This window comes from Macaca mulatta, chromosome 4 (assembly GCF_049350105.2).
Source record: "Macaca mulatta isolate MMU2019108-1 chromosome 4, T2T-MMU8v2.0, whole genome shotgun sequence".
Taxonomy (NCBI): Eukaryota; Metazoa; Chordata; class Mammalia; order Primates; family Cercopithecidae; genus Macaca; species Macaca mulatta.
Genome location: NC_133409.1, coordinates 66,946,136 through 66,969,864, shown reverse-complemented (window position 1 = coordinate 66,969,864; position 23,729 = coordinate 66,946,136). Strand labels below are relative to the sequence as shown.

The following is a 23,729-nucleotide window of genomic DNA, read 5'->3' as shown; positions in this document are numbered from 1 at the left end:
AACAAACGGTTCTGGGAAAACTGGATATCCACATGCAAATGAATGAAGTTGCACCCATACATCTCATCATATACAAATATTAACTCAAAACAGGTCAAAAACCTAAACCTAAAGGCTAAAACTATGAAACCCTTAGAAAAAAACAGAGGGCAACATCTTCATGATATTAGATTTGGCAATGATTTTTTGGATATGACACCAAAAGCACAGGCAACAAAAAAACAAATAGACACACTAGATTTCAAAATTTAAAAGTGTGTGCATCAAGGACACTATCAAGAGAGCTAAAAGTAACCCACAGAGTTGGAGGAAATATTTACAAATCATATATCTGATAAGGGATTAATATCCAAAAAATAGAAAGAACCCCTGCAACCTAACAATAGCAGCAAAACAACATAACTGAAGACTAGGCAAAAGACTTCGACATTTCTACCAAGATGATACGCAAATGGCCAATGAACATACAAAAGATGCTTGAGGGAAATGCAAATCAAAATCATGATGAGATACCATTTCACACCATTAGGATAATTACTATCAAAAAATTATAATAACAAGTGTTGATGAGAAAGTAAAGAATTTGGAACCTTTGTAAATTATTGGCAAGAAGGTAAAACTATACATCTACTGTGAAAAAAAAATATGGCGGTTCCTCAAAAAGGTAAATACAGAATTACTATATGATCCAGAAATTCTACTCCTAGGTATGTGCTGGGCATGTGCAAAAGAATTGAAAGCAGAGACTCTGAGATATTTGTACACCAGTGTTCATAGCACCATTGTTCATAATGGCTAAAAGCTGGAAGCAACCTAAGTGTCCATTAACAGATGAATGTACGAACAAAATGTGGTATACACATAAAGTGGAATATAATTTATCCATAAAAAGGGATGATGTTCTGATACATGCTGCAGCATGGATGAACCTTGAAGGAATTATGCTAGGTGAAATAAAGCAGACACACAAAGACAAATATTGTATAATTCCACTTATATGAGCTACTGAGAGTAGTCAAATTCACAGGGACAGAAAAGTAGAACAGTGGCTGCCAGGGGCAGGGTGTGTGTGGAGGTGGGTGAGGCAGGGGTGAAGGGAGAGTTACTGTTTAATCAGAACAGACTTTCTGTTTGAAATGATGAAAAACTTCTGGAAATAAATTATGATGCTGGTTGCACAGCAATGTGAATGTACCTAATGATCAATATCATTAACAGTATCAGTATCACCAAACACTTTAAAATAGCTGATATGGTAAATGTCATGTTACGTATACTTTACTGCAATAAAAAAAAAAAAAAACAAACCCCCAGCATGATAACACTATGTGGACTGTAGCTGAGTCTCTGTCAGGTAGAGAAAATAAGCAATCTATATGAACAGACACTTCTTTGCAGACCCAGGTGCGAGTTGGAAGTTGCGAAAAGAAATCCAAAGTCTAAAATGGTGAAGACTGTCCCTTATCACTATAGGTGATCAAGATGTCAAAGACATGGTAAACTCACATTGCAGTTTGATGAGCCATCAAATGTTGGGTAAGAACCATCTGGCCAATCGGTAGGGTCCAGGGCAGCCGACTGCCGGTGCTGGGCCTCGTATTCCTTGAGCTGCAACAAGAAGAAATGGATACTGAAATGGAAAGAATGGCCAGACACTGGCCAGACCTTTCACAAGGAAATGACTCAAATAATACATCTAGGTTCCTGGTTCACAATCTTGTGCTCAAGCAGCAGAGAGATGACTTTCGGTACCTTCTTCATGCCAGTGTTGGTAACTAAGTGCCAGCCAAAGACACCTTTCCCAAAACCAAGAGGAAGATAACCACCCTGCCCTATGAGTTTTCATCTAAGTCAAATCAACAGGCAAAATGGACTCTTTGTATCCTGTGTTCCAGAAAGAATTTTCACTTTCCCCCTCCAACATCAACACTTATGTTTCCTCAGCTTGATTATAAAGAAATTGTCTGTAGTTTGGCCTCTGAATTACCTTCCCAAGTATGTAAGTCAAAAACATGCACGTCCTTTTTAGGAAGAGAAAATGATAGACTACAGACATTTTAGTGAAATGGGGTCAAACCCTGAAACATTTTATATATATTTGTTGTTGTTGTTGAGACAGGGTTTCACTCTGTTACCCAGGCTACAGTGCAGTGGTGCAATCATGGCTCACTGCAGACTTGACCTCCCAGGCTCAAACAATCCCACCTCAGCATCCCAGGTAGCTGGGACTACAGGCGTACACCATCATGCCCACCTAGTATTTTTCTTTTTTTTTTTTTTTGTAGAGATGGGGTTTCGCCATGTTGCCTTGGCTGGTCTCAAAATCTTGAGCTCAAGTGTTCCACCCCTTCAGCCTCCCAAAATGATGGGGTTACAGGTATGAGCCACTACACCCGACCCTGAAACAGTTTTAAAAATCACATGCTTGTCTTGTTCAAAACGGCTTCAAGTTGCTAGTCCAATGTTATAACCTAACAAACATTATGGGGTTATTGGAGACCTTTGAGGATGGTCTCTCTCTATTGAGATCTTAGAGATACTGAAAGTTTAGGTTCAGAAACAAGGTTTCTAGTTTTTGAAAAACACAGAAAGACAATTGAAATCCTATAGCAGGCCAGGCGCAGTAGCTCACACCTGTAATCCCAGAACTTTGGGAGGCCAAGGCGGGTTGGTTAACCTGAGGTCAGGAGTTCGAGACCAGCCTGGCCAAGATGGTGAAACCCTGTCTCTACTAAAAATACAAAAATTAGCTGGGTGTGGCGGCGCACACCCAGTACTGAGTACTGAGTAATCTCAGCTACTCAGGAGGCTGAGGCAGGAGAATCGCTTGAACCTGAGGAGCAGAGGTTGCTGTGAGCTGAGATCATGCCACTGCACTCCAACCTGGGTGACAAGAGCGAAATTCTATCTCAAAAAAAAAAAAAAAAGGAGGAAGGAAAGAAGGAAGGCAGGAAGGCAGGCAGGCAGGCTATAGCAAAGTGAGCAGATTTACTTTAAAAAAATTTTTATAACTTCTTTTACCATATTTCCCAAATAAGTGAGCAAATTTAACTTAGCAATATGAGATCTTTCAGAATGGCATAGTGAGAGTCCAGGTGTCACACAGAAATTGAGCTCTGGGATTCAAAACAATTGTCACTGCATTCAAATCCTATTACAAAGCAGTGTGCACATATGAATTTAAGACAGTGATCAAATCATGTTCCATGAGCCAAGCAACTTAAAAACAGAAATAATTGAACCTGACAGCCCACGTGAGGGTGACTGGACAATCCCAAAGCCCTGGAGCTTGAGGATGTGGTAGCGCCACTACAATGACCATTATTCCTCTAGGAAAAAGCTACTTTCACAACTGTGACTTCAACCTATGAAATTCTTTTCTGCATATATGTGGGAGGAGGTAGGCAGTACTGATTATTGAGTAAGAGCTTGAATGCAGAACCAAATACCAGCTGGGAGCCCTGGGGACAAATTATTTAACCCCTCTATGTTTCGGTTCCTCCACCTGGAAAACAGGCATGACAATAAATCTGTCTTACAGAGCTGTTACCAGAACTAACTAAGATAATGCAGCAAAACTCTCAGCACACCATATCAAAGCAATAGGGTTATTATAATACTATTATTATTACCACTGTGCTTTCAGAGAAAAGAAAGCTCAAAGTTCACATTAACTTGACATGTTTAAACTTTTGGGTATTAGGGGTATTAATCATTGTAATCTTTCTGTTACATTAGGGACACTTAGATTGTTCCAGTCTTTATATTATGTTATACACTAGGATGTTCTCTCCATTTTGATATATTGGCTTGTGAAATGCTACATTCTCCCTGTATGATTGAGAGTATCTGCCCGTTGGAAAATGGGATTATCATGAGATTATCAGGTCTCCAGTTCTCTAGTCCATGTTTATACCCAATCTTAGCTGCATCTCCTAGGAGCCACTAAATAACTTTCAGCTTTAAGGAAAACAGGTACAAATTTCTTTTTTTTTTTTGAGACGGAGTCTTGCTCTGTCCCCCAGGCTGGAGTGCAGTGGCGCTATCTCTGCTCATTCTAAGCTCTGCCTCCCCGGTTCACGCCATTCTCCTGCCTCAGCCTCCTGAGTAGCTGGGACTACAGGCGCCCACCACCGTGCCTGGCTAATTTTTTGTATTTTTAGTAGAGACAGGGTTTCACCGTGGTCTCGATCTCCTGACCTTGTGATCCGCCCGCCTCAGCCACCCAAAGTGTTGGGATTACAGGCGTGAGCCACCGCGCCCGGCCCAAATTTCTAACTAGTCAATCACATATGATGATTTTTTTTTTTTTTCCTGCTGTATGCTCATCTCTGCTATCTACTTTGGGGCCTAAAAGTATGTGTGCTGTTCTGATAGAGATTTTAATTCTATGCCCTATCCAAACTTTGCTACTCAACTGGCTTTTTGGTTTGTTTTCTGTAACAGGCTTTTGCTCTGTTGCCCAGGCTGGAGTGCAGTAGGGCAATCACGGCTCATTGCAACCTTGATCTCCCTGATTCGAGCAATCCTCCCACCTCAGCTTCCCAAGTAGTTGGGACTACAGGGGCATGGCACCACATCCAGCTAATTATTTTGTATCTTTTTGTAGAGATGAGGTTTCATCATGATGCCCAGGCTGGTGTCGAACTCCTGGGCTCAAGTGATCTGCCTGCCTTCGCCTCTCAAAGTGCTGAGATTAGAGGCGTGAGCCACTGCACCTGGAAACTGTTTTTTTTAATTATCCTAATTACACAATTCTAAGTGTTTTAAAGTTACAAAACAAGATCTCTATTTTTTTTAAGTGCACTGCACAGGAAAAAAAAAACATGTAATTACACAGGTTATTACATTGATAATTACCTGTTATAATTACATTTTTATATTCCACTTTGGTTCAAGAAGTTTTGGTTTAATTATAATTTCATGAAGGCATGACCATTTGTAATTTCATTAAAGAATGTATACCTTTTAAAGCAAATCTGTAGTGTTTTACATTAATTCCAGGAGTTATAAAATAATGACATTTTAAGGTATGTGTATGTGTGTGTGTCTTAAGCAAAAACATTCCCTCACATCCTGTGATCCCAAATCTCACTGTTTTCTCACAGCTGAAGTCCATGACATGATTTTTTAGAATGATGGCCATCTTTAAAAGAGTAATGTTTATTCCATCTTGGAGACCTTTAGGGAGAGATATATCATAATGTTCCAATTTCTACCAGTACTTACTATAAAGAGCATTTATGTTATATTAAACCGAAATCCACTCCAGCTGCTTTTTAAATTCATTTCTTTCTAATCTGTCCTCAGTAGAGATTTTAAAAACAAACAAACAATCAAACATTCTCCAGGACATCCGAAAGATGTACTCTTTAACAACCCTCAGACATTCGAAGACTGTGATTAAGTTCTTTTCTGCTTCTTTTGAGATAAATCCCTTCCAACTTCTCCCCATGGGATCAATTTTTTAAAAACCTCCTGTGGACTCTATATGTGTCCAAATCTCTGTGATTTGATGCACAATAGCTTTTACAAGGAAATGACTCAATAATACATCTAGGTTCCTAGTTCATAATCTTGTGCTCTGGTATACCAGATGCCCAGATTACCTTAATGACTTTATAAGAATGTCCGGTAGGTATAAATTTACACACCCTGCTCTAGAGAACATGACTAAGAGAAGCTGTCTCCACAAAGATATCTAGATGGCTGCTCCCCAACCGCAATCAGCTTTCAGACATCTTATCCCTGGCATGACAAACTCTACAATGCCAGTCACCCTCCAGGGCTCCCCACTCCATTTGGAATCAGGCTGAGTGAGGCTAGACTCCTCCTGAAATCACATCTCTGTCCAACTTCATCCTTCTCCCTCACTTAGAGGTTTCTCTTTAAAGCCTTCTTTCAATAAGCCACTTGCACAATGCTATATAGAGTTTGGATGTCTCTTTCCCCAAACCTCATACTGAAATTGAATTCCAATACTGGGGAAGGGGGCCTAAAGAGAGGTGTTTGGGGCCATGAGGGAGGATCCCTTAAGAATAGTTTCATACCCTGTGGAGGGGTGGGGAAGGTGATTTCTCACTCTATTTGTTCCCCAAAGAGCAGTTGTTATAAAAGAGCCAGGCACCTCCCTTCTCTTGTTTCTTCTTACCAAGTGATCTCTGCACACACTGCCTTCCACCGTAAGTGGAAGCAGCCTGAGGTTTTCACTAGATGACTACTCTCCCAGCAGGTAGAATCATGAGCCAAATAACCCCCTTTTCTTTGTAAGTTACCCAGTCTCAGGTATTCCTTTATAGCAACACTAAATAGACTAAGATACACAAGAGTCCCTGTCTCAGGCTGTGCTTCCAGGGAATCAGATGGATGACACCCGGAATGAAGAAAAGTTTGGACTAGGCACGGTGGCTCACGCCTGTAATCCCACCACTTTGGGAGGCCATTTGAGGTCGGGAGGATCATTTGAGGTCGGGAGTTCGAGACTAGCCTGGCCAACATGGTGAAACCCCGTCTCTACGAAAAATCCAAAAATTAGCTGGGCCTGGTGGCGTGTGCCTGGAGTCCCAGCTGCTTGGGAGGCTGAAGCAGAAGAATTGCTTGAACCTGGGAGGTGGAGTTGCAGTGAGCCAAGATTGCACCACTACACTCCAGCCTGGGCGACAGAGCGAGACTCTGTCTCAAAAAAATAAATAAATAAATAAATTAGCCAGGTGTGGTAGCACGTGCCTACCTAGAGTCCCAGCTATTAAGGAAGCTGAGGCATGAGAACCGCTTGAGCCTAGGAGGTCGAGGCTGCAGTGAACCATGATCACGCCAGTGTACTCTAGCCTGGGCTACAGAGCGAGACCCTGTCTCAAAAAAAAAAAAAGTTCATGATGCCAAAACATCAGTGACAGTCAATGACAAACTTTAAGTGCTCTTTTCTTAATCTATAAAGGACTTTATTTCTGACTTTCACACAGATACAGTCTTGTTGGAATCAGAAACATACATTAACAGATCGATCAATGTGTAATACTTAATGATTAGATCACATTGACTTGAGCAGTCTTCAGTATAAATAATTATTTTTAAGGAAATGTGATTATTAAATCATGGTCATAGATCTCTCTCAATTTCCTATAGACAGTGCTTCCAGTTAAAATTGCAAAGGACATATTTTTCTACAATATCACTCATCAATGCTGAGTATTATCATTCCAAGAAATTTACTACTATTCTTTTTTATACAAGGCTTTAAATGTGAGTGTATTCCCTTCCCTCTTCACCCCACAACAAACAAATTACTCACATAAATGAATAACCTATAGCTTCCAAGTATGGGCTTTCTACATCTTATGGAATTAGTAAAAGATTTGAATGTCCTGAACTTATTTGCCAAGAGCTATGTAAGGCCTTAAAATTGGTACAGGCACACCTCATTTTACTAAGTTTGACTTTACTGCACATCACAGAAACTGTGTTTTACAAATTGAAAGTTTGTGGTAGCCCTGCATCGAAGAAGTTTATCAGTGCCACTTTTCTAACAATATGGGCTCATTCTGAGTCCCTGCTGTCACATTTTGGTAATTCCTACAGTATTTCAAACTTTTTCATTCTTATTACATCTGTTATGGTGACCTGTGATCTGTGACCTCGGATGTTAATATTGTAATTGTTTTGGGGAGCCATGAACCTAAACATATAAGATTATGTTATGAACCTAAACATTATGAACTTAATGGATAATGTGTGTGTTCTGACGGCTCCACTGACGGGCCATTCTCCCATCTCTCTCCCTCCTGCTCAAGCCTCCCTATTTCCTGAGACACAACATATTTAAATTAGGCCAATTAATAACCCTGCAATTGCCTCTGTGTATTTAATTGAAAGGAAGAGTAGCATGCTTCTCACTTTAAATCAAAAGCTAGGAATGAATGATTAAGCTTAGTGAGGAAGGCATGTTGAAAGCCAGGGTAAGCTAAAAGCTAGGCCTTTTGCATCAAACAGTTAAGTTGGGAATGCAAAGGAAAAGTTATCGAAGGAAATGAAAAGTGCTACTCCAGTGAACACACAAATGATAAGAAAATGGAACAGCCTTATTGCTGACATGGAGAAAGTTTGAGTGGTCTGGGTAGAAGATCATAGCAGACACAACACTCTCGTAAGCCAACGCCGAATCCAGAGCAAGGCCCTAACTCTTTTCAGTTCTATGAAGAGACAAGGAGGTGTGTCTTATAATAAATCCAGAAACTGTTTTTTTGAGAACACCAACAAATTTATGTGACTCACTTTACTGCAATATTCCCTTTACTGCAGTGGTCTGATATCAAACCTGCAATAGCTCTGAGGTATCCTGGTACACAGAAATTGTTATTTAAAATCTGCCAATGACCTAGATCTCCCTAAGCAACTTTTTTACTAATGAGCTTGACTTTCTTAAAGCACATGTGTTAATTATCCATCATAAAGCTATTAGAAAGCATTCAGTAAATAAAATATTGAAATCCTAAATTAAGCTATATTTTAAAATTACACTAAAAAAGATAGTACACTGAGGTTTGTTTTGTAAATTTCATTCTTTTCAAATGATTTCAGCTTACAGTAATGTTTTACATATTAGTTCTTTGTAGCCTTTTTCATTTTGATCTTCATTTGTATGTGATATCTGGGTTTTTAGGGGCGTGATGAATCATGGTTTTATAATTTACAGTGGGAAAAGATCCATCAATGAAATCAAATTCATGCAAATGAAACAGAGTGGACCAAATTGTCTTGATCTGAACATGGGCAAAATTTTTCCCAATATGATGACGCCCACCTCCAAATGGCACATAGACAATCTTCTCTCCTGTTGAGTTGTCCTGTAATCACTGATCAGGATTCAGATCCACAAGCTCCACCCAAGTGTCTTGAAATTCTTGATTGACAGTGGGAGATAAACCTGTTTGGTGGCCTGGAGGAATGGTATGTCCTATCACACCCTCTGAGGCAGTTTAGCCATTCTCAGTATAGTCAATACAGGAAGTCTAAGTCTTAACTCTTTCTATACAGTCATTATACAAGTTTCAATCTTTTTTTTTTTTTAGATGGAGTTTTGCTCTTTTTGCCCTGGCTGGAGTGCAATAGCGAGATCTCGGCTCACTGCAACCTCTGCCTCTGCAATTCTCCTGCCTCAGCCTCCCATGTAGCTGGGGTTACATGCGCGTGCCACCACGCCTGGCTAATTTTGTATTTTTATTAGAGATGGGGTTTCACCATGTTGGCCAGACTGGTCTTGAACTCTTGACCTTATCAGCTGATCCGCCCGCCTTGGCCTCCCAAAGTGCTGGGGAGGTTCAATCTTGAGCCGGTCATAAGTTAAAGAAGGTAGATCCTCTCCACGGACAGTTTTCTGCTTCAAATAACATTTTTCATGACATGTTTCATCTCCGGCTATAAAGCAGCTCATTTAGGAACCAGTAGTTGAGGATGTATGTGACCCTGAGAACAGTCTAATAAGCAGCCCTATGATTTCCTCATCTGCCGATAGGCACTCACTCTTGTCTGTAGAATCCAGCAAAGTTTGGAGAATGCTTTGGATTTTTTCTTCTGGTTTCTGTGTTTCTGGGTTGCCTTATAGACAATAGTCGTGCTCTCAGTGAGCTTTGTAGCTGCTTCTGCAACCACGCAGAGGCGGCCAAGGTGGCTGCAGCCAGGCCAAAGGCCCGAAGCCACCACTCACATATGCACACAGCTGTGCCACCTCTCCCTGAGTTGACTTCTGATTTCCTTTCCATGTAAACCATGGCTAGCTATCAAATTATGACCTCAGAAAGAGCTTCACACGATTTTTTTCCTCCACTTTCTCCCCAACTTGAAAGTATTCCTTTCTTTTTCAGTTATAGAAACTTGCTGTCTGAAGTGGGCTACATTAAGGCTACTTCTTAACATTTTCTCTTGCCCCAAGAACATTGGATTAGGCATATCACATTCAACTCCCTTCCCAAACACAGGTGTCCTGAGATGACTGTAGACATCTTCTGCATTCAGATCTTTGGTTTTACTATTAAAAAATGGTGCAGTCAGCTGGATGCAGTGGCTCACGCCTGTAATCCTAGTACTTTGGGAGACCGAGGCAGGTAGATCACATGAGGTCAGGAGTTCGAGACCAGCCTGGCCAACATGGTAAAACCCTGTCTCTACTAAAAATACAAAAATTAGCCGGGCGTGGTGACAGGTGCCTATAATCCCAGCTACTCAGGAAGCTGAGGCAGAAGAATCACTTGAACCCTGGAGGTGGAGGTTGCAGTGAGCCGAGATCATGCTACCTCACTTCAGCTTGGCCGAAAGGGCAAACCTCCATCTCAAAAAATAAAATAAAATAAAATATAAAAAAAAGTAGTGGTGCAGTCACATCTCTCTCCGGGAGTAAATGTCTTGCTTACCACAGAAAAACTAAATACGGTCCATACTTCTCATATGCCCGTACTTCTCATATGCACTTTCTAGAAACTCAATTGAACTTTTCCCAAATGTATGGCATGCCCAAGGAATAGAATGGGAGAGAAAACATATGATGAGCATTTTGCACCAGCCGGCAGCTGGGCTAGGTGGTTACTGTTGTGGCAAAGCAGACCAGGCTGAGGATGAAGGTGCAGGAGATGAGCAGCATGGACAGGAGTCTGTCACTTTCACCTGCCACCCACTCTACCACCTGTCCCAGCACCGACCTGCTCATCTGCATTCCAATTATAATCTTTTAGTTATTTTTAAATGTACAACAAATTATTGTTGACTGTAGTCACCCTGTTGTGCTAGCAAATCCTGGATGCTATTCATTCTTCATTCGTCATTCATTTCATACCCATTAACCATCCATACTTCCCCTCACCTCCTCACTACCATCCCCAGGCTCTGGTAACCATCATTCTACTCTCTATCTCCATCAGTTCAATTGTTTTAATTTTTACCTCCCACAAATGCGTGAGAACTTGTGCAGTTTGACTTTCTGTGCCTGGCTTATTTCACTTAATATAATGTCCTCCACTTCCATCCATGTTGTTGTAAATGACAGAAACTCACTCTTTTTTATGGCTGTGTAGTGTTCCACTGTGTATATGTATCACATTTTTTTAATCCATTCATCTGTTGATGGACACTTAGGTTGCTTCCAAGTCTTGGCTATTGTCAACAGCACTGCAATAAAACATGAGAGAGCAGATAACTCTATGCTAACTTCCCTTCTTTTGGATAGATACTAGCAGTGGGATTGCTGCATCATATGGTAGTTCTATTTTTTGTATCATGAGGAACCTCCATACTGTTCTCGATAGTGGCTGCAATAATTTATATTCTCATCAACAATATATGAGGGTCCCCCTTTCTCCATATCCTTAACAGCATTTGTTATTGCCTGTCTTTTGGATAAAAGCCATTTTAGGCCAGGCGCAGTGACTCACGCCTGTAATCGCAACACTTTGGGACGCCAAGGCAGGTGGATCACCTGAGGTCAGGAGTTCGAGACCGGCCTGGCCAACATGGTGAAACACTGTCTCTACTAAAAATACAAAAATTAGCTAGGCATGGTAGTGGGCACCTGTAATCCCAGCTACTCAGGAGGTTGAGGCAGGAGAATTGTTGGAACCTGGGATGTGGAGGTTGCAGTGAGCCAAGATTGCGCTGCACTCCAACCTGGGTGACAGAGCAAGACTGCATCTCAAAAAAAAAAAAAAAAATTAGCCAGATGTGGTGGCAGGCACCTGTGATCCCAGCTTTTAAGGGAGGCTGAGGCAGGAGAATCCCTTGAACCCACTGAGCCAAAATCTCGCCACTGCATTCCAGCCTCGGTGACAGAGTGAGACTCTGTACCACAAAGCCATTTTAACTGGGGTGAGATGATATCTTATTGTAGTTTTGATTTGCATTTCTCTGATGACCAATAATGTTGAACACCTTTTCACATGTCTGTTTTCCCTTTGTATGTCTTCTGAGAAATGTCTATTCAGATATTTTCTCCATTTTTTAAATTAGATTATTGGATTTTTTCCTATTGAGTTGTTTGAGTTCCACATATATTGTTTATTAATCCTTTGTCCGACAGGTAGTTTGCGAATATTTTCTCCCAGTATGTGGGTTGTATTTTCACTTTGCTGATTGCTTTGTTTGCTGTGCAGAAGCATTTTAACATGATGTGATCCCATTTGTCCATTTTTGTTTTAGCTGCCTGTACTTTTAGGGTATCACTCAAGACATTTTTGCCCAGTCCAATGTCCTGGAGAATTTCCTCAATGTTTTCTTTTACTAGCTTCATAGTTGAGTCTTAAAGATTTGTCTTTAATCCATTTTGATTAGATTTTTCTATATGGCAAGAGAGAGGGGTCTAGTTTCATTCTTCTGCATATGAATATCCAATTTTCCCAGCACCATTTATTGAAGAGATTGTTCTTTCCCCAATGTATATTCTTGGCACCTTTGTTGAAAGTGAGTTCACTGTAGATGGATGGGTTTATTTCCGGGCTTCCTATTCTATTCCATTGGTCTGTATGTCTGATTTATGCCAGGACCATGTTGTTTGGTTACTACAGCTCCACAGTATAGATTTGAAGTCAGTTAATGTCATTCCCCCAGTTTTGTTCTTTTTGCTCAGGATGGCTTTGGCTATTCTACGTATTCTGTGGTTCAATATACATTTTAAGATTATTTTTTCTTCTTTCCTTTTCTTTGGGGGGTGGGGGTGGATGGATTCTCACTCTCTCACCAGGCTGGAGTTCAATGGAACGATCTTGGCTCATTGTCTCCACCTCCCCGATTCAAGCCATTCTTCTGCCTCAGCCTGCCAAGTAGCTTGCTACAGACAGGCGCCACCTCGCCTGGCTAATTTTTGTATTTTTAGTAGAGACGGGCTTTCACCATGTTGGCCAGGTTGGTCCCGAACTCCTGATCTCGAGTGATCTGCCCACCTTGGCCTCCCAAAGCGTAAGTTTATTTCTTCTAATTCTGTGAAGCATGTCATTGGTATTTTGATATGGATTGCACTGAATCTGTAGATTGCTTTGGATAGTATAGCCATTTTAATGATATTGACCCTTCTAACCCATGAACATGGAATAGTTTTCCTTTTTTCTTTTTTTTTTTGGTGTCCTTTTCTTGCATCAATGTTTTACTGTTTTCATTATAATGAAAGCTTTCACAATAACAGCTTTCACTTCTTTGGTTGAGTTTATTCTTAGGTATTTTATTTGTAGCTATTGTAAATGGGATTACTTTCTTGATTTCTTTTCAGATTACGTATTGCTGGCATATAGAAATGCTACTGATTTTTATGTGTTGATTTTGTAGCCTGCAACTTTACTTAATTTATCAGTTCTAATAGTTTTTCAGTGGAGTCTTTGGTTCTCTTTTATTTCTTTCTCTTGCCTGATTGCTATAGCTAGGACTTCCAGTACTATGTTGAATAACAGTGGTGAAAATGGACATCTTTGTCACATAACTTTTATTACAGGATATTGTTATAATTGTTCTATTTTATTTTTAGTTATTGTTGTTAATTTCTTATTATGTCTAATTTATAGATTAAGCTCTACCATGGACATGTATGCATAGGAACATAAGAAAAAACATACACAGTATGTATAGGGTTTGGTACCATCTGCAGTTTCAGGCATTCACTGGGGGTCTTAGAACATATCCCTTGCATGTAAGAGGGAACTACTGTATATTAAACTAAACTGAGTACATGTGTGCCACTGTTTCAAGGTTTCAGACCTTTAAGATCCCACTCAATGGTTGCTATAGGTTGAATGTTATGGTTTCTACGTGTTGAATGTTTGTCTCTCCCCAAGCTGATGGTGAGAATTTGGTAGCTGGTGTGGTGGTGTTAAGAGGTGAAACTTTGGGAGGTGATAGGGTAGTATTACTGTCATTATAAAAGGGCAAGTTTGCCCCCTTTAGCTTCTTGGCATTCCTCCTTCTGGCTTATAAGCATCCAGCCTTCCTCCCCTGCAGATGACATGGTACACAAGGCGTCATCATAGGAGAGCATAGTCTCACCAGACATCAAACCTGCTGGGGCCCCTTGACATTAGATTTCCCAGCCTCCGGAACTGTGTGCCAATAAATTCCTGTTCTTGATGAATTATGCAATCTGTGGTATTCTGTTACAGCAGCACAAAATGGAACAAGACAATGGTAAAGTCTTAACTCATTCAATGTTTCCTTGGTGGTTTGAAGGTTTTTGTCAATTTCCAAACCTGTTTATTTGGGACTTATCTGCACAGTACTGAACCAGCTGTTCAAAGTGAAAATTCAAGAATCAATGGGTTTGTTTTTCAACAACAAAGCAGGGAATCTCTTAATAAATTGCTGCCTTACTAGTATAACTGCTGCTCTAGTATCCTAAAGGTTAATTAGGCTTCTTGTAGTGCCTAACTTAACTCAGAGGGAAATAAAAATAAAAACAAAAAACAAACACAACAAATTATAATTAATATTTACTTAGATATGAAAGTAAGTATAACCTTTAGATTATTCAAAATTCAGTTTGTGAAGGCATCTTATAGAACTGATATTTATAGGCCAGGTGTGCTTGCTTACACCTGTAATTCTAACATGTTGGGAGGCCGAAGGGAGAGGATCACTTGAGCCCACAGGTTTGAGACCAGCCTGGGCAACATGAGGAGACCCTGTCTCTGTAAAAAATTTAAAAATTAGCTGGGTGTGGTGTCACACACTTGTGGTCCCAGCTACTCAGGAGGCTGACATGGGAGGATTGCTTGGGCCCAGGAGGTTGAGGCTGCAGTGAGTTGTGATCGCACCACTGCACTACAGTCTGGGAAATACAGTGAGATCCTATCTCAAACAACAACAACAACAACAACAAAACCAAACCTGATGTTTGCAATGTTTTTAGCATATTTGATTTTTATTTAATAATTAATCTTTTACCACTGATTATGTTCTTTTCAAAAGGCTTGTGAATTTTTCCCGTTAATGTGGTCCACAGATCAAATATATCTGCCATTCATTCATTCGTTCGTGTTTTCATTGACTATAGCAGTTTCACCTCGCAAAGTAGAATGCTTGCATCAAGTAAACAGAATAAATATTTTATCTGACAACATGGGTACCTGATTCCTATACCCCTTGATGGCCCCAAACATTTTAACACTTCAGGAAGCCAAGTCCTCACAAATATAAACCAGGTATCTGCATGCTTACCCTGGCAAGTGCTTCCTCAATCGTGATCATCTTTTCCTTGACCATCATCATTAGCTGAATCCGCTCCTCATCGCTCATTGTTATTTCACTGGCAACGTAACCAACGTCTTCTCCTGGAGATTGAGGACAAAGAATAACAGGAGTGAAAACAAGAACAGCGAAACAGAACGTCAATGCTGAATATCTGCTGTCTCAGGCGAGGGAAGAATGTTGCTCAGGACACTATGTATGTTGAACGTTACTGATGAAGCAAAGGGTGGGAAAAATATGCTGCTTTTAAAGAAGCGAATAAGCACCTCTGATTGAGAAACAGGCTTGCAGAACATGTGGATCTCACCATGTCACCCTAGAAACAAATCCTTCAAGATGATCAGAGCCTTTGAGATGGTGTGCCCAGTGGACGGGTTTTGGAGGAAAGTAAGAGAGGGCTCCTCACTATAGGTGGAGTAAAGATCTAATTTATACACCCAACTGGATCATACAAGCATTCCAAGGCTCCTTCAGCTGTGGGTTCTCTGTGTCCTTTCATTTGAATATAAATGAGAAGAAAATATTTTTGCAAAGAAGTAAGAAAGAACCCTAGGTCATGACAGAGGAAGGAAGGTCACAGAGTCCAGACCCACAGCCTGGCAAAACCTTCCAATCCTACTAAGCTATTTCACTGTTATTATTCCTTGAAACTAAGTGCACCCGGGTGAAGAGGTTCATTCCTGTAATCCCAGCACTTTGGGAGGCCAAGGCAGGTGGACCACTTGAGGTCAGGAGTTCGAGACCAGCCTGGCCAACAAGGTGAAACCCCGTCTCCACTAAAAATACAGAAATTAGCCAGGTGTGGTGGCAGGCACCTGTAATACCAGCTACTCAGGAGATTGAAGCAGGAGAATTGCTTTGAACCCAGGAGGCGAAGGTTGCAGTGAGCTGAGATCACACCACTGCACTACAGCCTAGGTGACAGAGCAAGACTCCATCTGAAGACCAAAAAAAAAAAAAAAAAAAAGGCCAAGTGCAAATCACAGACATGAAGCATGTTCAGTTAATCAGAAGAAGGGTGCCATATAGGTCTGTATCTGAAAGTATTATTGTCATAAATTGGTTTCCAAACTGCGGGAAAATCAACTTCCAACTCACACCTGAAGGCAGCTAGAACTGCAGAGATGAGAATGTTCTGCTAGATTCCAAAGATTTTCCTACAGAGCAAACAGACTGCTATTGCCTCTAGTATATCTGAGCCACACTGGGCAATGGTGCCTCTGGTCAGCGTGTGGGGAAGGACATGTTAGTGAACATCAGCTGTAACATCCCCACTCCAGTCCCGCACCCTGCTCTCCTCCCCATCTTTCTCATTCATACTTTTTACCAGCTTCCAATACCATTAGGATGCCCAGCTGTGGCTTAATTTGCCTTTGGTGTAAAGGACAGAGGGAAAGAGTCTGCCTGTAGACTTGCAGGAAACCATTTCAGGCACAGCTGACTTTGGAATTTATGTTGCCCTGTATTTCCATCTCATTTCCATTTAGTAATCAATCAATCCAAAAATACTCCTCAAGTTCCCTTTGCTACTTTCACAGGGAGAATAACAGTGTGTGCTGGGTGAAGACAGAAGCCTGCTGGCTTGATTCATTTTACTGTCTGTGTCACCTCAAATGGCAGAGAGGGTGATGGGAAATTGGTTGGGTTCTTTAAAAATTCACGATAGGCCGGGCGCGGTGGCTCAAGCCTGTAATCCCAGCACTTTGGGAGGCCGAGACGGGTGGATCACGAGGTCAGGAGATCGAGACCATCCTGGCTAACATGGTGAAACCCCGTCTCTACTAAAAAATACAAAAAACTAGCCGGGCGAGGTGGCGGGCGCCTGTAGTCCCAGTTACTCGGGAGGCTGAGGCGGGAGAATGGCGTGAACCCGGGAGGCGGAGCTTGCTGTGAGCTGAGATCCGGCCACTGCACTCCAGCCTGGGCGACAGAGCGAGACTCCGTCTCAAAAAAAAAAAAAAAAAAAAAAAAAAAAATTCACGATAGCTGGTAAACTGTTGGCTTCCTCCTTCCCTCCCTCTTGTACCTCTCCCTTTCTCCTTAGCTTTCTTTCTAAATTAGACTTTTTTTTTAGAATACAAGGTTTATTTTGAATCACAAGTGATGCTGGGTGAATACAAAAAACTGGGAATGCTTAAAAGTAGGACAACTTGAGAAAAAAAAACCATGTGGAATGTTGCCAAGGAACCCAGGTGTGCTGTGACGTGTCTACTGTTCACATCCATTTTTCTCATTTCCACATGTACAGGTAATTAGACAGACGTTCCACACAGCGCAGGACACTAAGGTTTGTAAAGCAAAACAAGTAGTGTCACTGGTGATCAAGGAAAACTTTATATCTACTGATAACCTCATTCAGTTGGACTGGAATCTGGAAGTGGATTTGCTCCGGTTTCTTCTCTGAATACTGGGGAAACATAAATTATGTAACTGAGCCTCAAAGGGATGACATATTTACTTACTATATAAACAACAACAAAAGACACAGCCAAGAGTAGGGCAGAACTCCCTTCACAAAGCCGCCCAGGCAAATTCCCATGATGTCAGACCACTGGAGTTTCCAGGGGCAACACCCCATAACCGCCCCGCTGCAGGAGAGCATCAGAAGTTCAGAAGAATGCAGAGGCCCTCAGTGGGAGCACGGACAGGAGAGCCCCAAACCAACACATGCGAGGGCTCTCTAGGCCCTTTCAGGCTAGATCTTGACGAGAGAAAAGATCTTTCTGAGGTTGGTGCGACTGAGAAAACTAAAGATTCGGCCTCTGCTCTCAGATCTACGAAAGGGAAGAACTGTGAACTTGTCCCCTTTTGGTTTTTTTTTTTTTTTTTTTTTTTTGACTTAAAGAAAAGAAAATCACTGGGACAAAGTCTTAAAGTAACAACAGGAATGTCAGAAAAGTTGAACATCTTATGGGCACATGCGGTGAGTTACGCTAACTTACAGCATCCACTGAGATTAACAGCACAGGCTTCTCCACATGTTAGAGCTGAAAGGACCTACTGTCCGCCAGCTGCATTGCAGTACCTTTTGAAGTCTGTCTCATTATTCCTTTCTGGTTCTTTCGGAAGTTCTGCCAGAAATACTTATTTTTCTTCTTCCAGTCTCCTTTTCCTTTAAAAAAAAAAAAAAGGAAGAAAAAGCACAAGCAATAAATTCATTAATAACAAAAGTAGCCTCTTCCTTATAATTCAAAGCTGGTAAGAATACTTTGATTTCACAAAAGGACAGTTTTTTCTTTCAGTTTGTGAAAGAATGGGAGATGGCTATAAAGTTGTTTAAAAGAAATGCAAATTTCCTAGTAGCAAGATATGGTGCAGTGAGGTTAAGATGAAAAACAGAAACATCAAAAAGGAAGGCAAAACATGCATTCTTGTGTTTACTTTGATGTTTGTTTAACTAGTATGCCTAATTTGGCCTCATCTTGCAGTGTATATCCCCCCCTTTGGTCTTAGCCACAATTATTTCAACTACACCACAAATAGGGTATTTTAAGAAGCTCACTTTGTTTTGTTGTTATTTCTGTTGTTGATGTACCCTTGGTTTATTTCTGTTACTCCAGATTTAACGACAAGAACAGAATGGTTGGTATGTCCTGGGCCCACAGGTCAGAGGAGGTGGTCCCCTGGGTCTGTGGGTCTGGCCCCCACTGTTATTCTCAGAAGTGTGGTCTGCATGGGTCTCACTATGGCATGCATATGGCACTCCCTGGCATTCAGGCTACCTGGTGACCCACCTACAGCTTACCCAGGGCACAAAGAAAAGAAAGCCTGCAATCAGGCCGTGACATCTCCCAAATGGGTCTCTCTCTACCCGCCCCACCCCCCATCCTTTCCAGACTACTGCGGTGACTTTCAAGTGAAAACAAACTCGCTGCTATAGCTAGACATTTTTAATATGTGGTAGGGTTCTGATCATCAATAATATGTAATACCTTTTTAAAAGCAAAGCGAAAGGGGAGAGTAAGCAAAATGAGTGGGTAGAGCAGTCCTTTATTCTTTACAAATAAAAAGCAGCAGCAGTGGTGTCTGCCATCGTGCTGATGTGGCACATTCAAAGTAGCAGCTCTGTCACCACTTGTTGTCTGTCTGGTTGCTCCATGGCCACTGGAAATAGGACCCAGCGAAGTGATGGGTTTCCCCAGTCTAGACGGGTGGTGCCAAGCAATGAAGCAGACATGTGGGAACCATGTCTATGGTGCTCCCAGGCTAGAAAGGGCGTCATCTGTCAAAACAGGATGCCCGTACATTTAAGTTTTGACAGTCCCCAGAGCTGTGGGAATGAAACCGGAGCCTTTCCACCAAAGACAGAGCTCCATGGCAAGTTTTGTATCACCCACTGCCTTTGGGCTTAACACTGAAGCAAATGTCAGACATGCAGGGTTAAAGTTGACTAGTTATTATTAACTCAACCTTGCTCTTGGACAGTTCAGGAATATTTCTTTTCTTTCTTTTTTCTTTTTCTTTTTTTTTTTTGGTTGAGATGAAGTCTTGCTCTGGCGCCCAGGCTGGAGTGCAGTGGTGCAATCTTGGCTTACTACAACTTCTGCCTCCTGGGTGCCGGCGATTCTCCTGCCTCAGCCTCCTGAGTAGCTGGGATTATACGCACAAGCTACCACGCCCGGCTAATTTTTGTATTTTTAGTAGAGATGGGGTTTCACCATATTGGCCCGGCTGGTCTCGATCTCCTGACGTCATGACCCGCCTTGGCCTCCCAAAGTGCTGGGATTACAGATGTGAGCCACCATATCCAGCCTATTTATTTTCCTTTTAAGAGACATGGTCTCTTCATCCAGGCTGGAGTGCAGTGGTGCAATCACAGCTCACTGTAGCCTCAAACTCTTGGGCTCAAGGGATCCGCCCACCTCAGCCTCCCAAGTAGCTGGGACTACAGGTGCATACTGCCATGCCCAGCTAATTTTTAAATTTTTGGTAGAGAGCACATCTTGCTATGTTGCTCAGGTCAGTCTCTAACTCCTGGGCTCAAGCAATTCTCCCTCGTTGGCCTCCCAAATTCCTGGAATAAGAGAAGTGAGCCACTGAACAGGCTGAGAATATATTTCTTTAACTATAAGCTATATTCCCTTCTTCCTTCTCCCATTTTCAAGTTTCTGAAACAGAGATACAGCCTAATAAATGGTAATAGCTAACATTTATTCAGCTACTATATCCAGGCACTTTGCTATCTAATGGCAAATTTCATTTAATACTCAATTATATGATGCATCATTGTTCCCACCTAGCAGATGAGAAAACTGAGGCTTGGTGCAAGTGAGCTGCACAAGGTAATAGCTATTGAGTTGGCAGATTCAAAGGCAGGCAGCCAGGTTTGATTGAGTACTTATGTCCCTAATCACTACCAGCCACCCACCCTCTGACCCAAACAGAATAGCTGTTACTAAACCAAGAGTGAATTTTATAATCAAGAATATATAAAATATGCAATGCCTTAATTATGCATAATCTTGGATCCAAAAAATTCCCAATTGAAAGATGTATCCAAAGGACATTATTAGGGACACAGACCCCAGGATTTTTAGAGCAGCAGTAAATTTTTAAGTCTGCGTAATATTCCACCATATTGGATGTGCCATAAGTTAATTAACCAATTCATTCTTTGCTGGATATTTAGGTTGCTTCTAATTTTTTCTCTACTAACATAGAGAATATTCAGTCATGGGAAAATGCTCATAACGTATTCAACTTAAAAATTATAAAACAGTATGCAGAATATGATCACAATTATGTTTTTTTTAAATCCCCTAGAAAAAGGAGAATAAAGATGTACATCAAAATCGTAACAGTGTTTATTTCTGAGTAGAAGGATTATTGTGGGTTTTGTATTTTCACATGTTCATGTTTTCTATAAAGTATTAAAATAATTAAATAGGTAAACCAAGAAAAGTGGTACTGACCTACAGCGTTGTCTTCCGAGTTTGATTTATGAAGAGGGTTCCTAGAAAAGAAAAACAAATCAGATTACCAGGGAGCCTTGCTTTCATGGGAGAACTGAAAATCCTCCTAACTAGTTTGACCCGGCATCAATACTACTTAATACAGCCAGGGAAACTGTTACAGGCTATTTACCATTGGCTTTTTCTACCCGTCTGCTGACTTCCTAGAAATAGACTCATGTGCCATTTGCCGACATTTATTAAAGACTCACTCGAAGGTGAGACCTGTAACATTAAATGAAGAAGACAGACTTCACTAGATCGTGGAAGTGCCTTTCATTCTGCGAACTATTAATACAGTGAAGTTACTGCCATTGGGAAGTCTCTTGTGGAAGAGGAAAAGAGAAAGCAAATAATAATGAAAACATAAACTCAGCACCACAAATGCCACTTGGGCCTGCAGATAAGTACAGTGGTTGGCTCTAGGAAAATGAAGGGGGCAGGGAGGCGGGTGAGAGACCCACAATAGGATATTGAGTGCCCTTAATAGAGGGGGTGGCCAGTACATAGTTCCTCCAGTTGGTTGCTGCCAGTTGGCAAGTGCAATGTCTATCCTGCTGAATCTTCCAATGTTCAAAGAGAAGCCAGAAATCTGTATTTTGTTTTTGTTTTTGAGACAGAGTCTTGCTCTGTTGCCCAGGCTGGAGTACAGTGGCATGATCTCAGCTCATTGCAACCTCCGCCTCCTTGGGTTCAAGCGATTCTCCTGTCTCAGCCTCCCAAGTAGCTGAGATTATAGGTATGCACCATCACGCCTGGCTAATTTTTATATTTTTAATAGAGATGGGGTTTCACCATGTTGACCAGACTGGTCTGGAACTCCTGACCTCATGCAATCCTCCTGCACATTCGGCCCCCCAAAGTGCTGGGATTACAGGTGTGAGCCACTGTGCCCGGCCAGAAATCTGTATTTTTATATGAGAGCTCTAACATTTTTAAGTGATGGCAAATAAACCAATGTTTTAAAAAATGTGTCCAAATCAATCAATACATGTCTGGGCATCAAATTTGGACCCCCCCACCCCCACCCCAACACCTTTGGCTGCCAGTTTGTGAAGGCAGATACAGACTAACCCAAATAATCTGAAAAGTGTACACAGCCCAACCCCAGTTCATTAAACATTTCGCCAGAAAAAAACTTAAGATAAACAAAATTTAAAGAAAGAAAGCGGGAAAACCAAAGAAAGTTAAAACTGGTTGTATCAAAAAGGGAACGAGGGGGGCAGATCACTTGAGGTCAGGAGTTTGAGACCAGACTGGACAACATGGCAAAGCCCCATGTCTACTAAAAATACAAAAATTAGCTAGGCTTGGTGGCACAGGTCCATAATCCCAGCTACTTGGGAAGCTGAGGCAGGAGAATTGCTCGAATCTGGGAGGCAGAGGTTGAAGTGAGCCAAGATCGCGCCACTGCACTCCAGACTGGGCGACAGAGTGAAACTGTGTCTCTCAAAAAAAAAAAGGGGGGGAACAGTAGAGGGTGGAACAAAATCTTTCATTAGGTGTGTCCAAATCCCAGAAGGAAAATACAGTATCCTTGGGCTTGCAGCCAAGGGAAACCAGAAAGAAGGCACCTGCATCAGAACAGACTCAGACACTTGGGGGATTTAAACCTGAATCTTCAGTACAAGTTCACCGCCAGGAAGGAAGATGGAAGAGGTGATTTTTGCATCTGAAGGTTTGGGAAGATAAGAAAGTGGGAGGCCAGGTATGAGTCACACTGAAAACATTAGAGGAAAGGCTGAGGCAGGAGGAGAGCAGACTGGGCAACATAGTGAGACACCGTCTCTTAAAAAAAAATTTTTTTTTTTTAAGTTTAACTGGGCATAGTGACATGCACCTATAGTTCTAGTTCTAGCTACTCAGGAGGCTGCAGCAGGAGGACTACTTGAGCCCAGGAGTTCGAGGTTGTAGTCAGCTATGATCACACCACTGACCTCCAAACTGGGTGACTGAATGAGACTGTCTCATTCAGAGGAAGAAGAATTGAACATCATAATCACCTAAAGTGATTTTCTGCCTACCTTTTGGATAAAAGGACCTTGAGAATCTAAGGTGACCAGAGAGAGGGGAGGGAGGCTTTTTCATGCAGAGCCGCCTTTAATAAGCCACCATCCTTTGGTGTAGCTGCACTGGTGTGGGCTGACCACTGGGTGCCATTTCTGAGTGGCAGGCCCATGCCCAGCAAGCACCACCATTCTCCACATGGGAGTGCAGAGAACTGTTGGTGACCAGCACAAAAATCTGAAAGCTTTCTATTGTAAACTAAGGGAGAATCAGAGCTAAGAACAGACTCAGGGGAGAAACCGCTGCAAAGGACAAGAGCTAGATTTGAATTCTAGTTATTTCCCCTTATTCCTGAGCTGTGAATACACAACATGTAAGGAAAATCTCATCACCAAATTGTGCCAAAACATGGCTAGGACCTACTCTCCTTCCTCCTATCCACACAAAAATGAAAATACCTGTATTTACCTGCAAGGCTTTTAGGAGGTAGCCATTTCAAAATTTAAATCATTCAGCCAAAATGTACTGAACAACAGCACAAGTAAGGTACGTGGATGCACAGGA

At 41.6% G+C, this 23,729-nt stretch overlaps 1 protein-coding gene across 3 annotated transcripts in view; it reads right to left on the bottom strand.

Annotated features, from left to right (window-relative positions):
- Positions 1–23,729, bottom strand: part of SASH1 (SAM and SH3 domain containing 1) — a 366,232-nt gene that overhangs the window by 61,551 nt on the left and 280,952 nt on the right. For all 3 annotated transcript variants that reach the window (XM_078001231.1, XM_028847194.2, XM_028847193.2), the window contains exons 5-8: positions 21,120–21,160; positions 18,233–18,319; positions 15,178–15,290; positions 1,507–1,608 (exon numbers count right to left, since the gene is read on the bottom strand). In XM_078001231.1, coding sequence (XP_077857357.1) covers positions 1,507–1,608; positions 15,178–15,290; positions 18,233–18,319; positions 21,120–21,160 — 343 coding nt within the window. The remainder of the gene's footprint in view (positions 1–1,506; positions 1,609–15,177; positions 15,291–18,232; positions 18,320–21,119; positions 21,161–23,729) is intronic.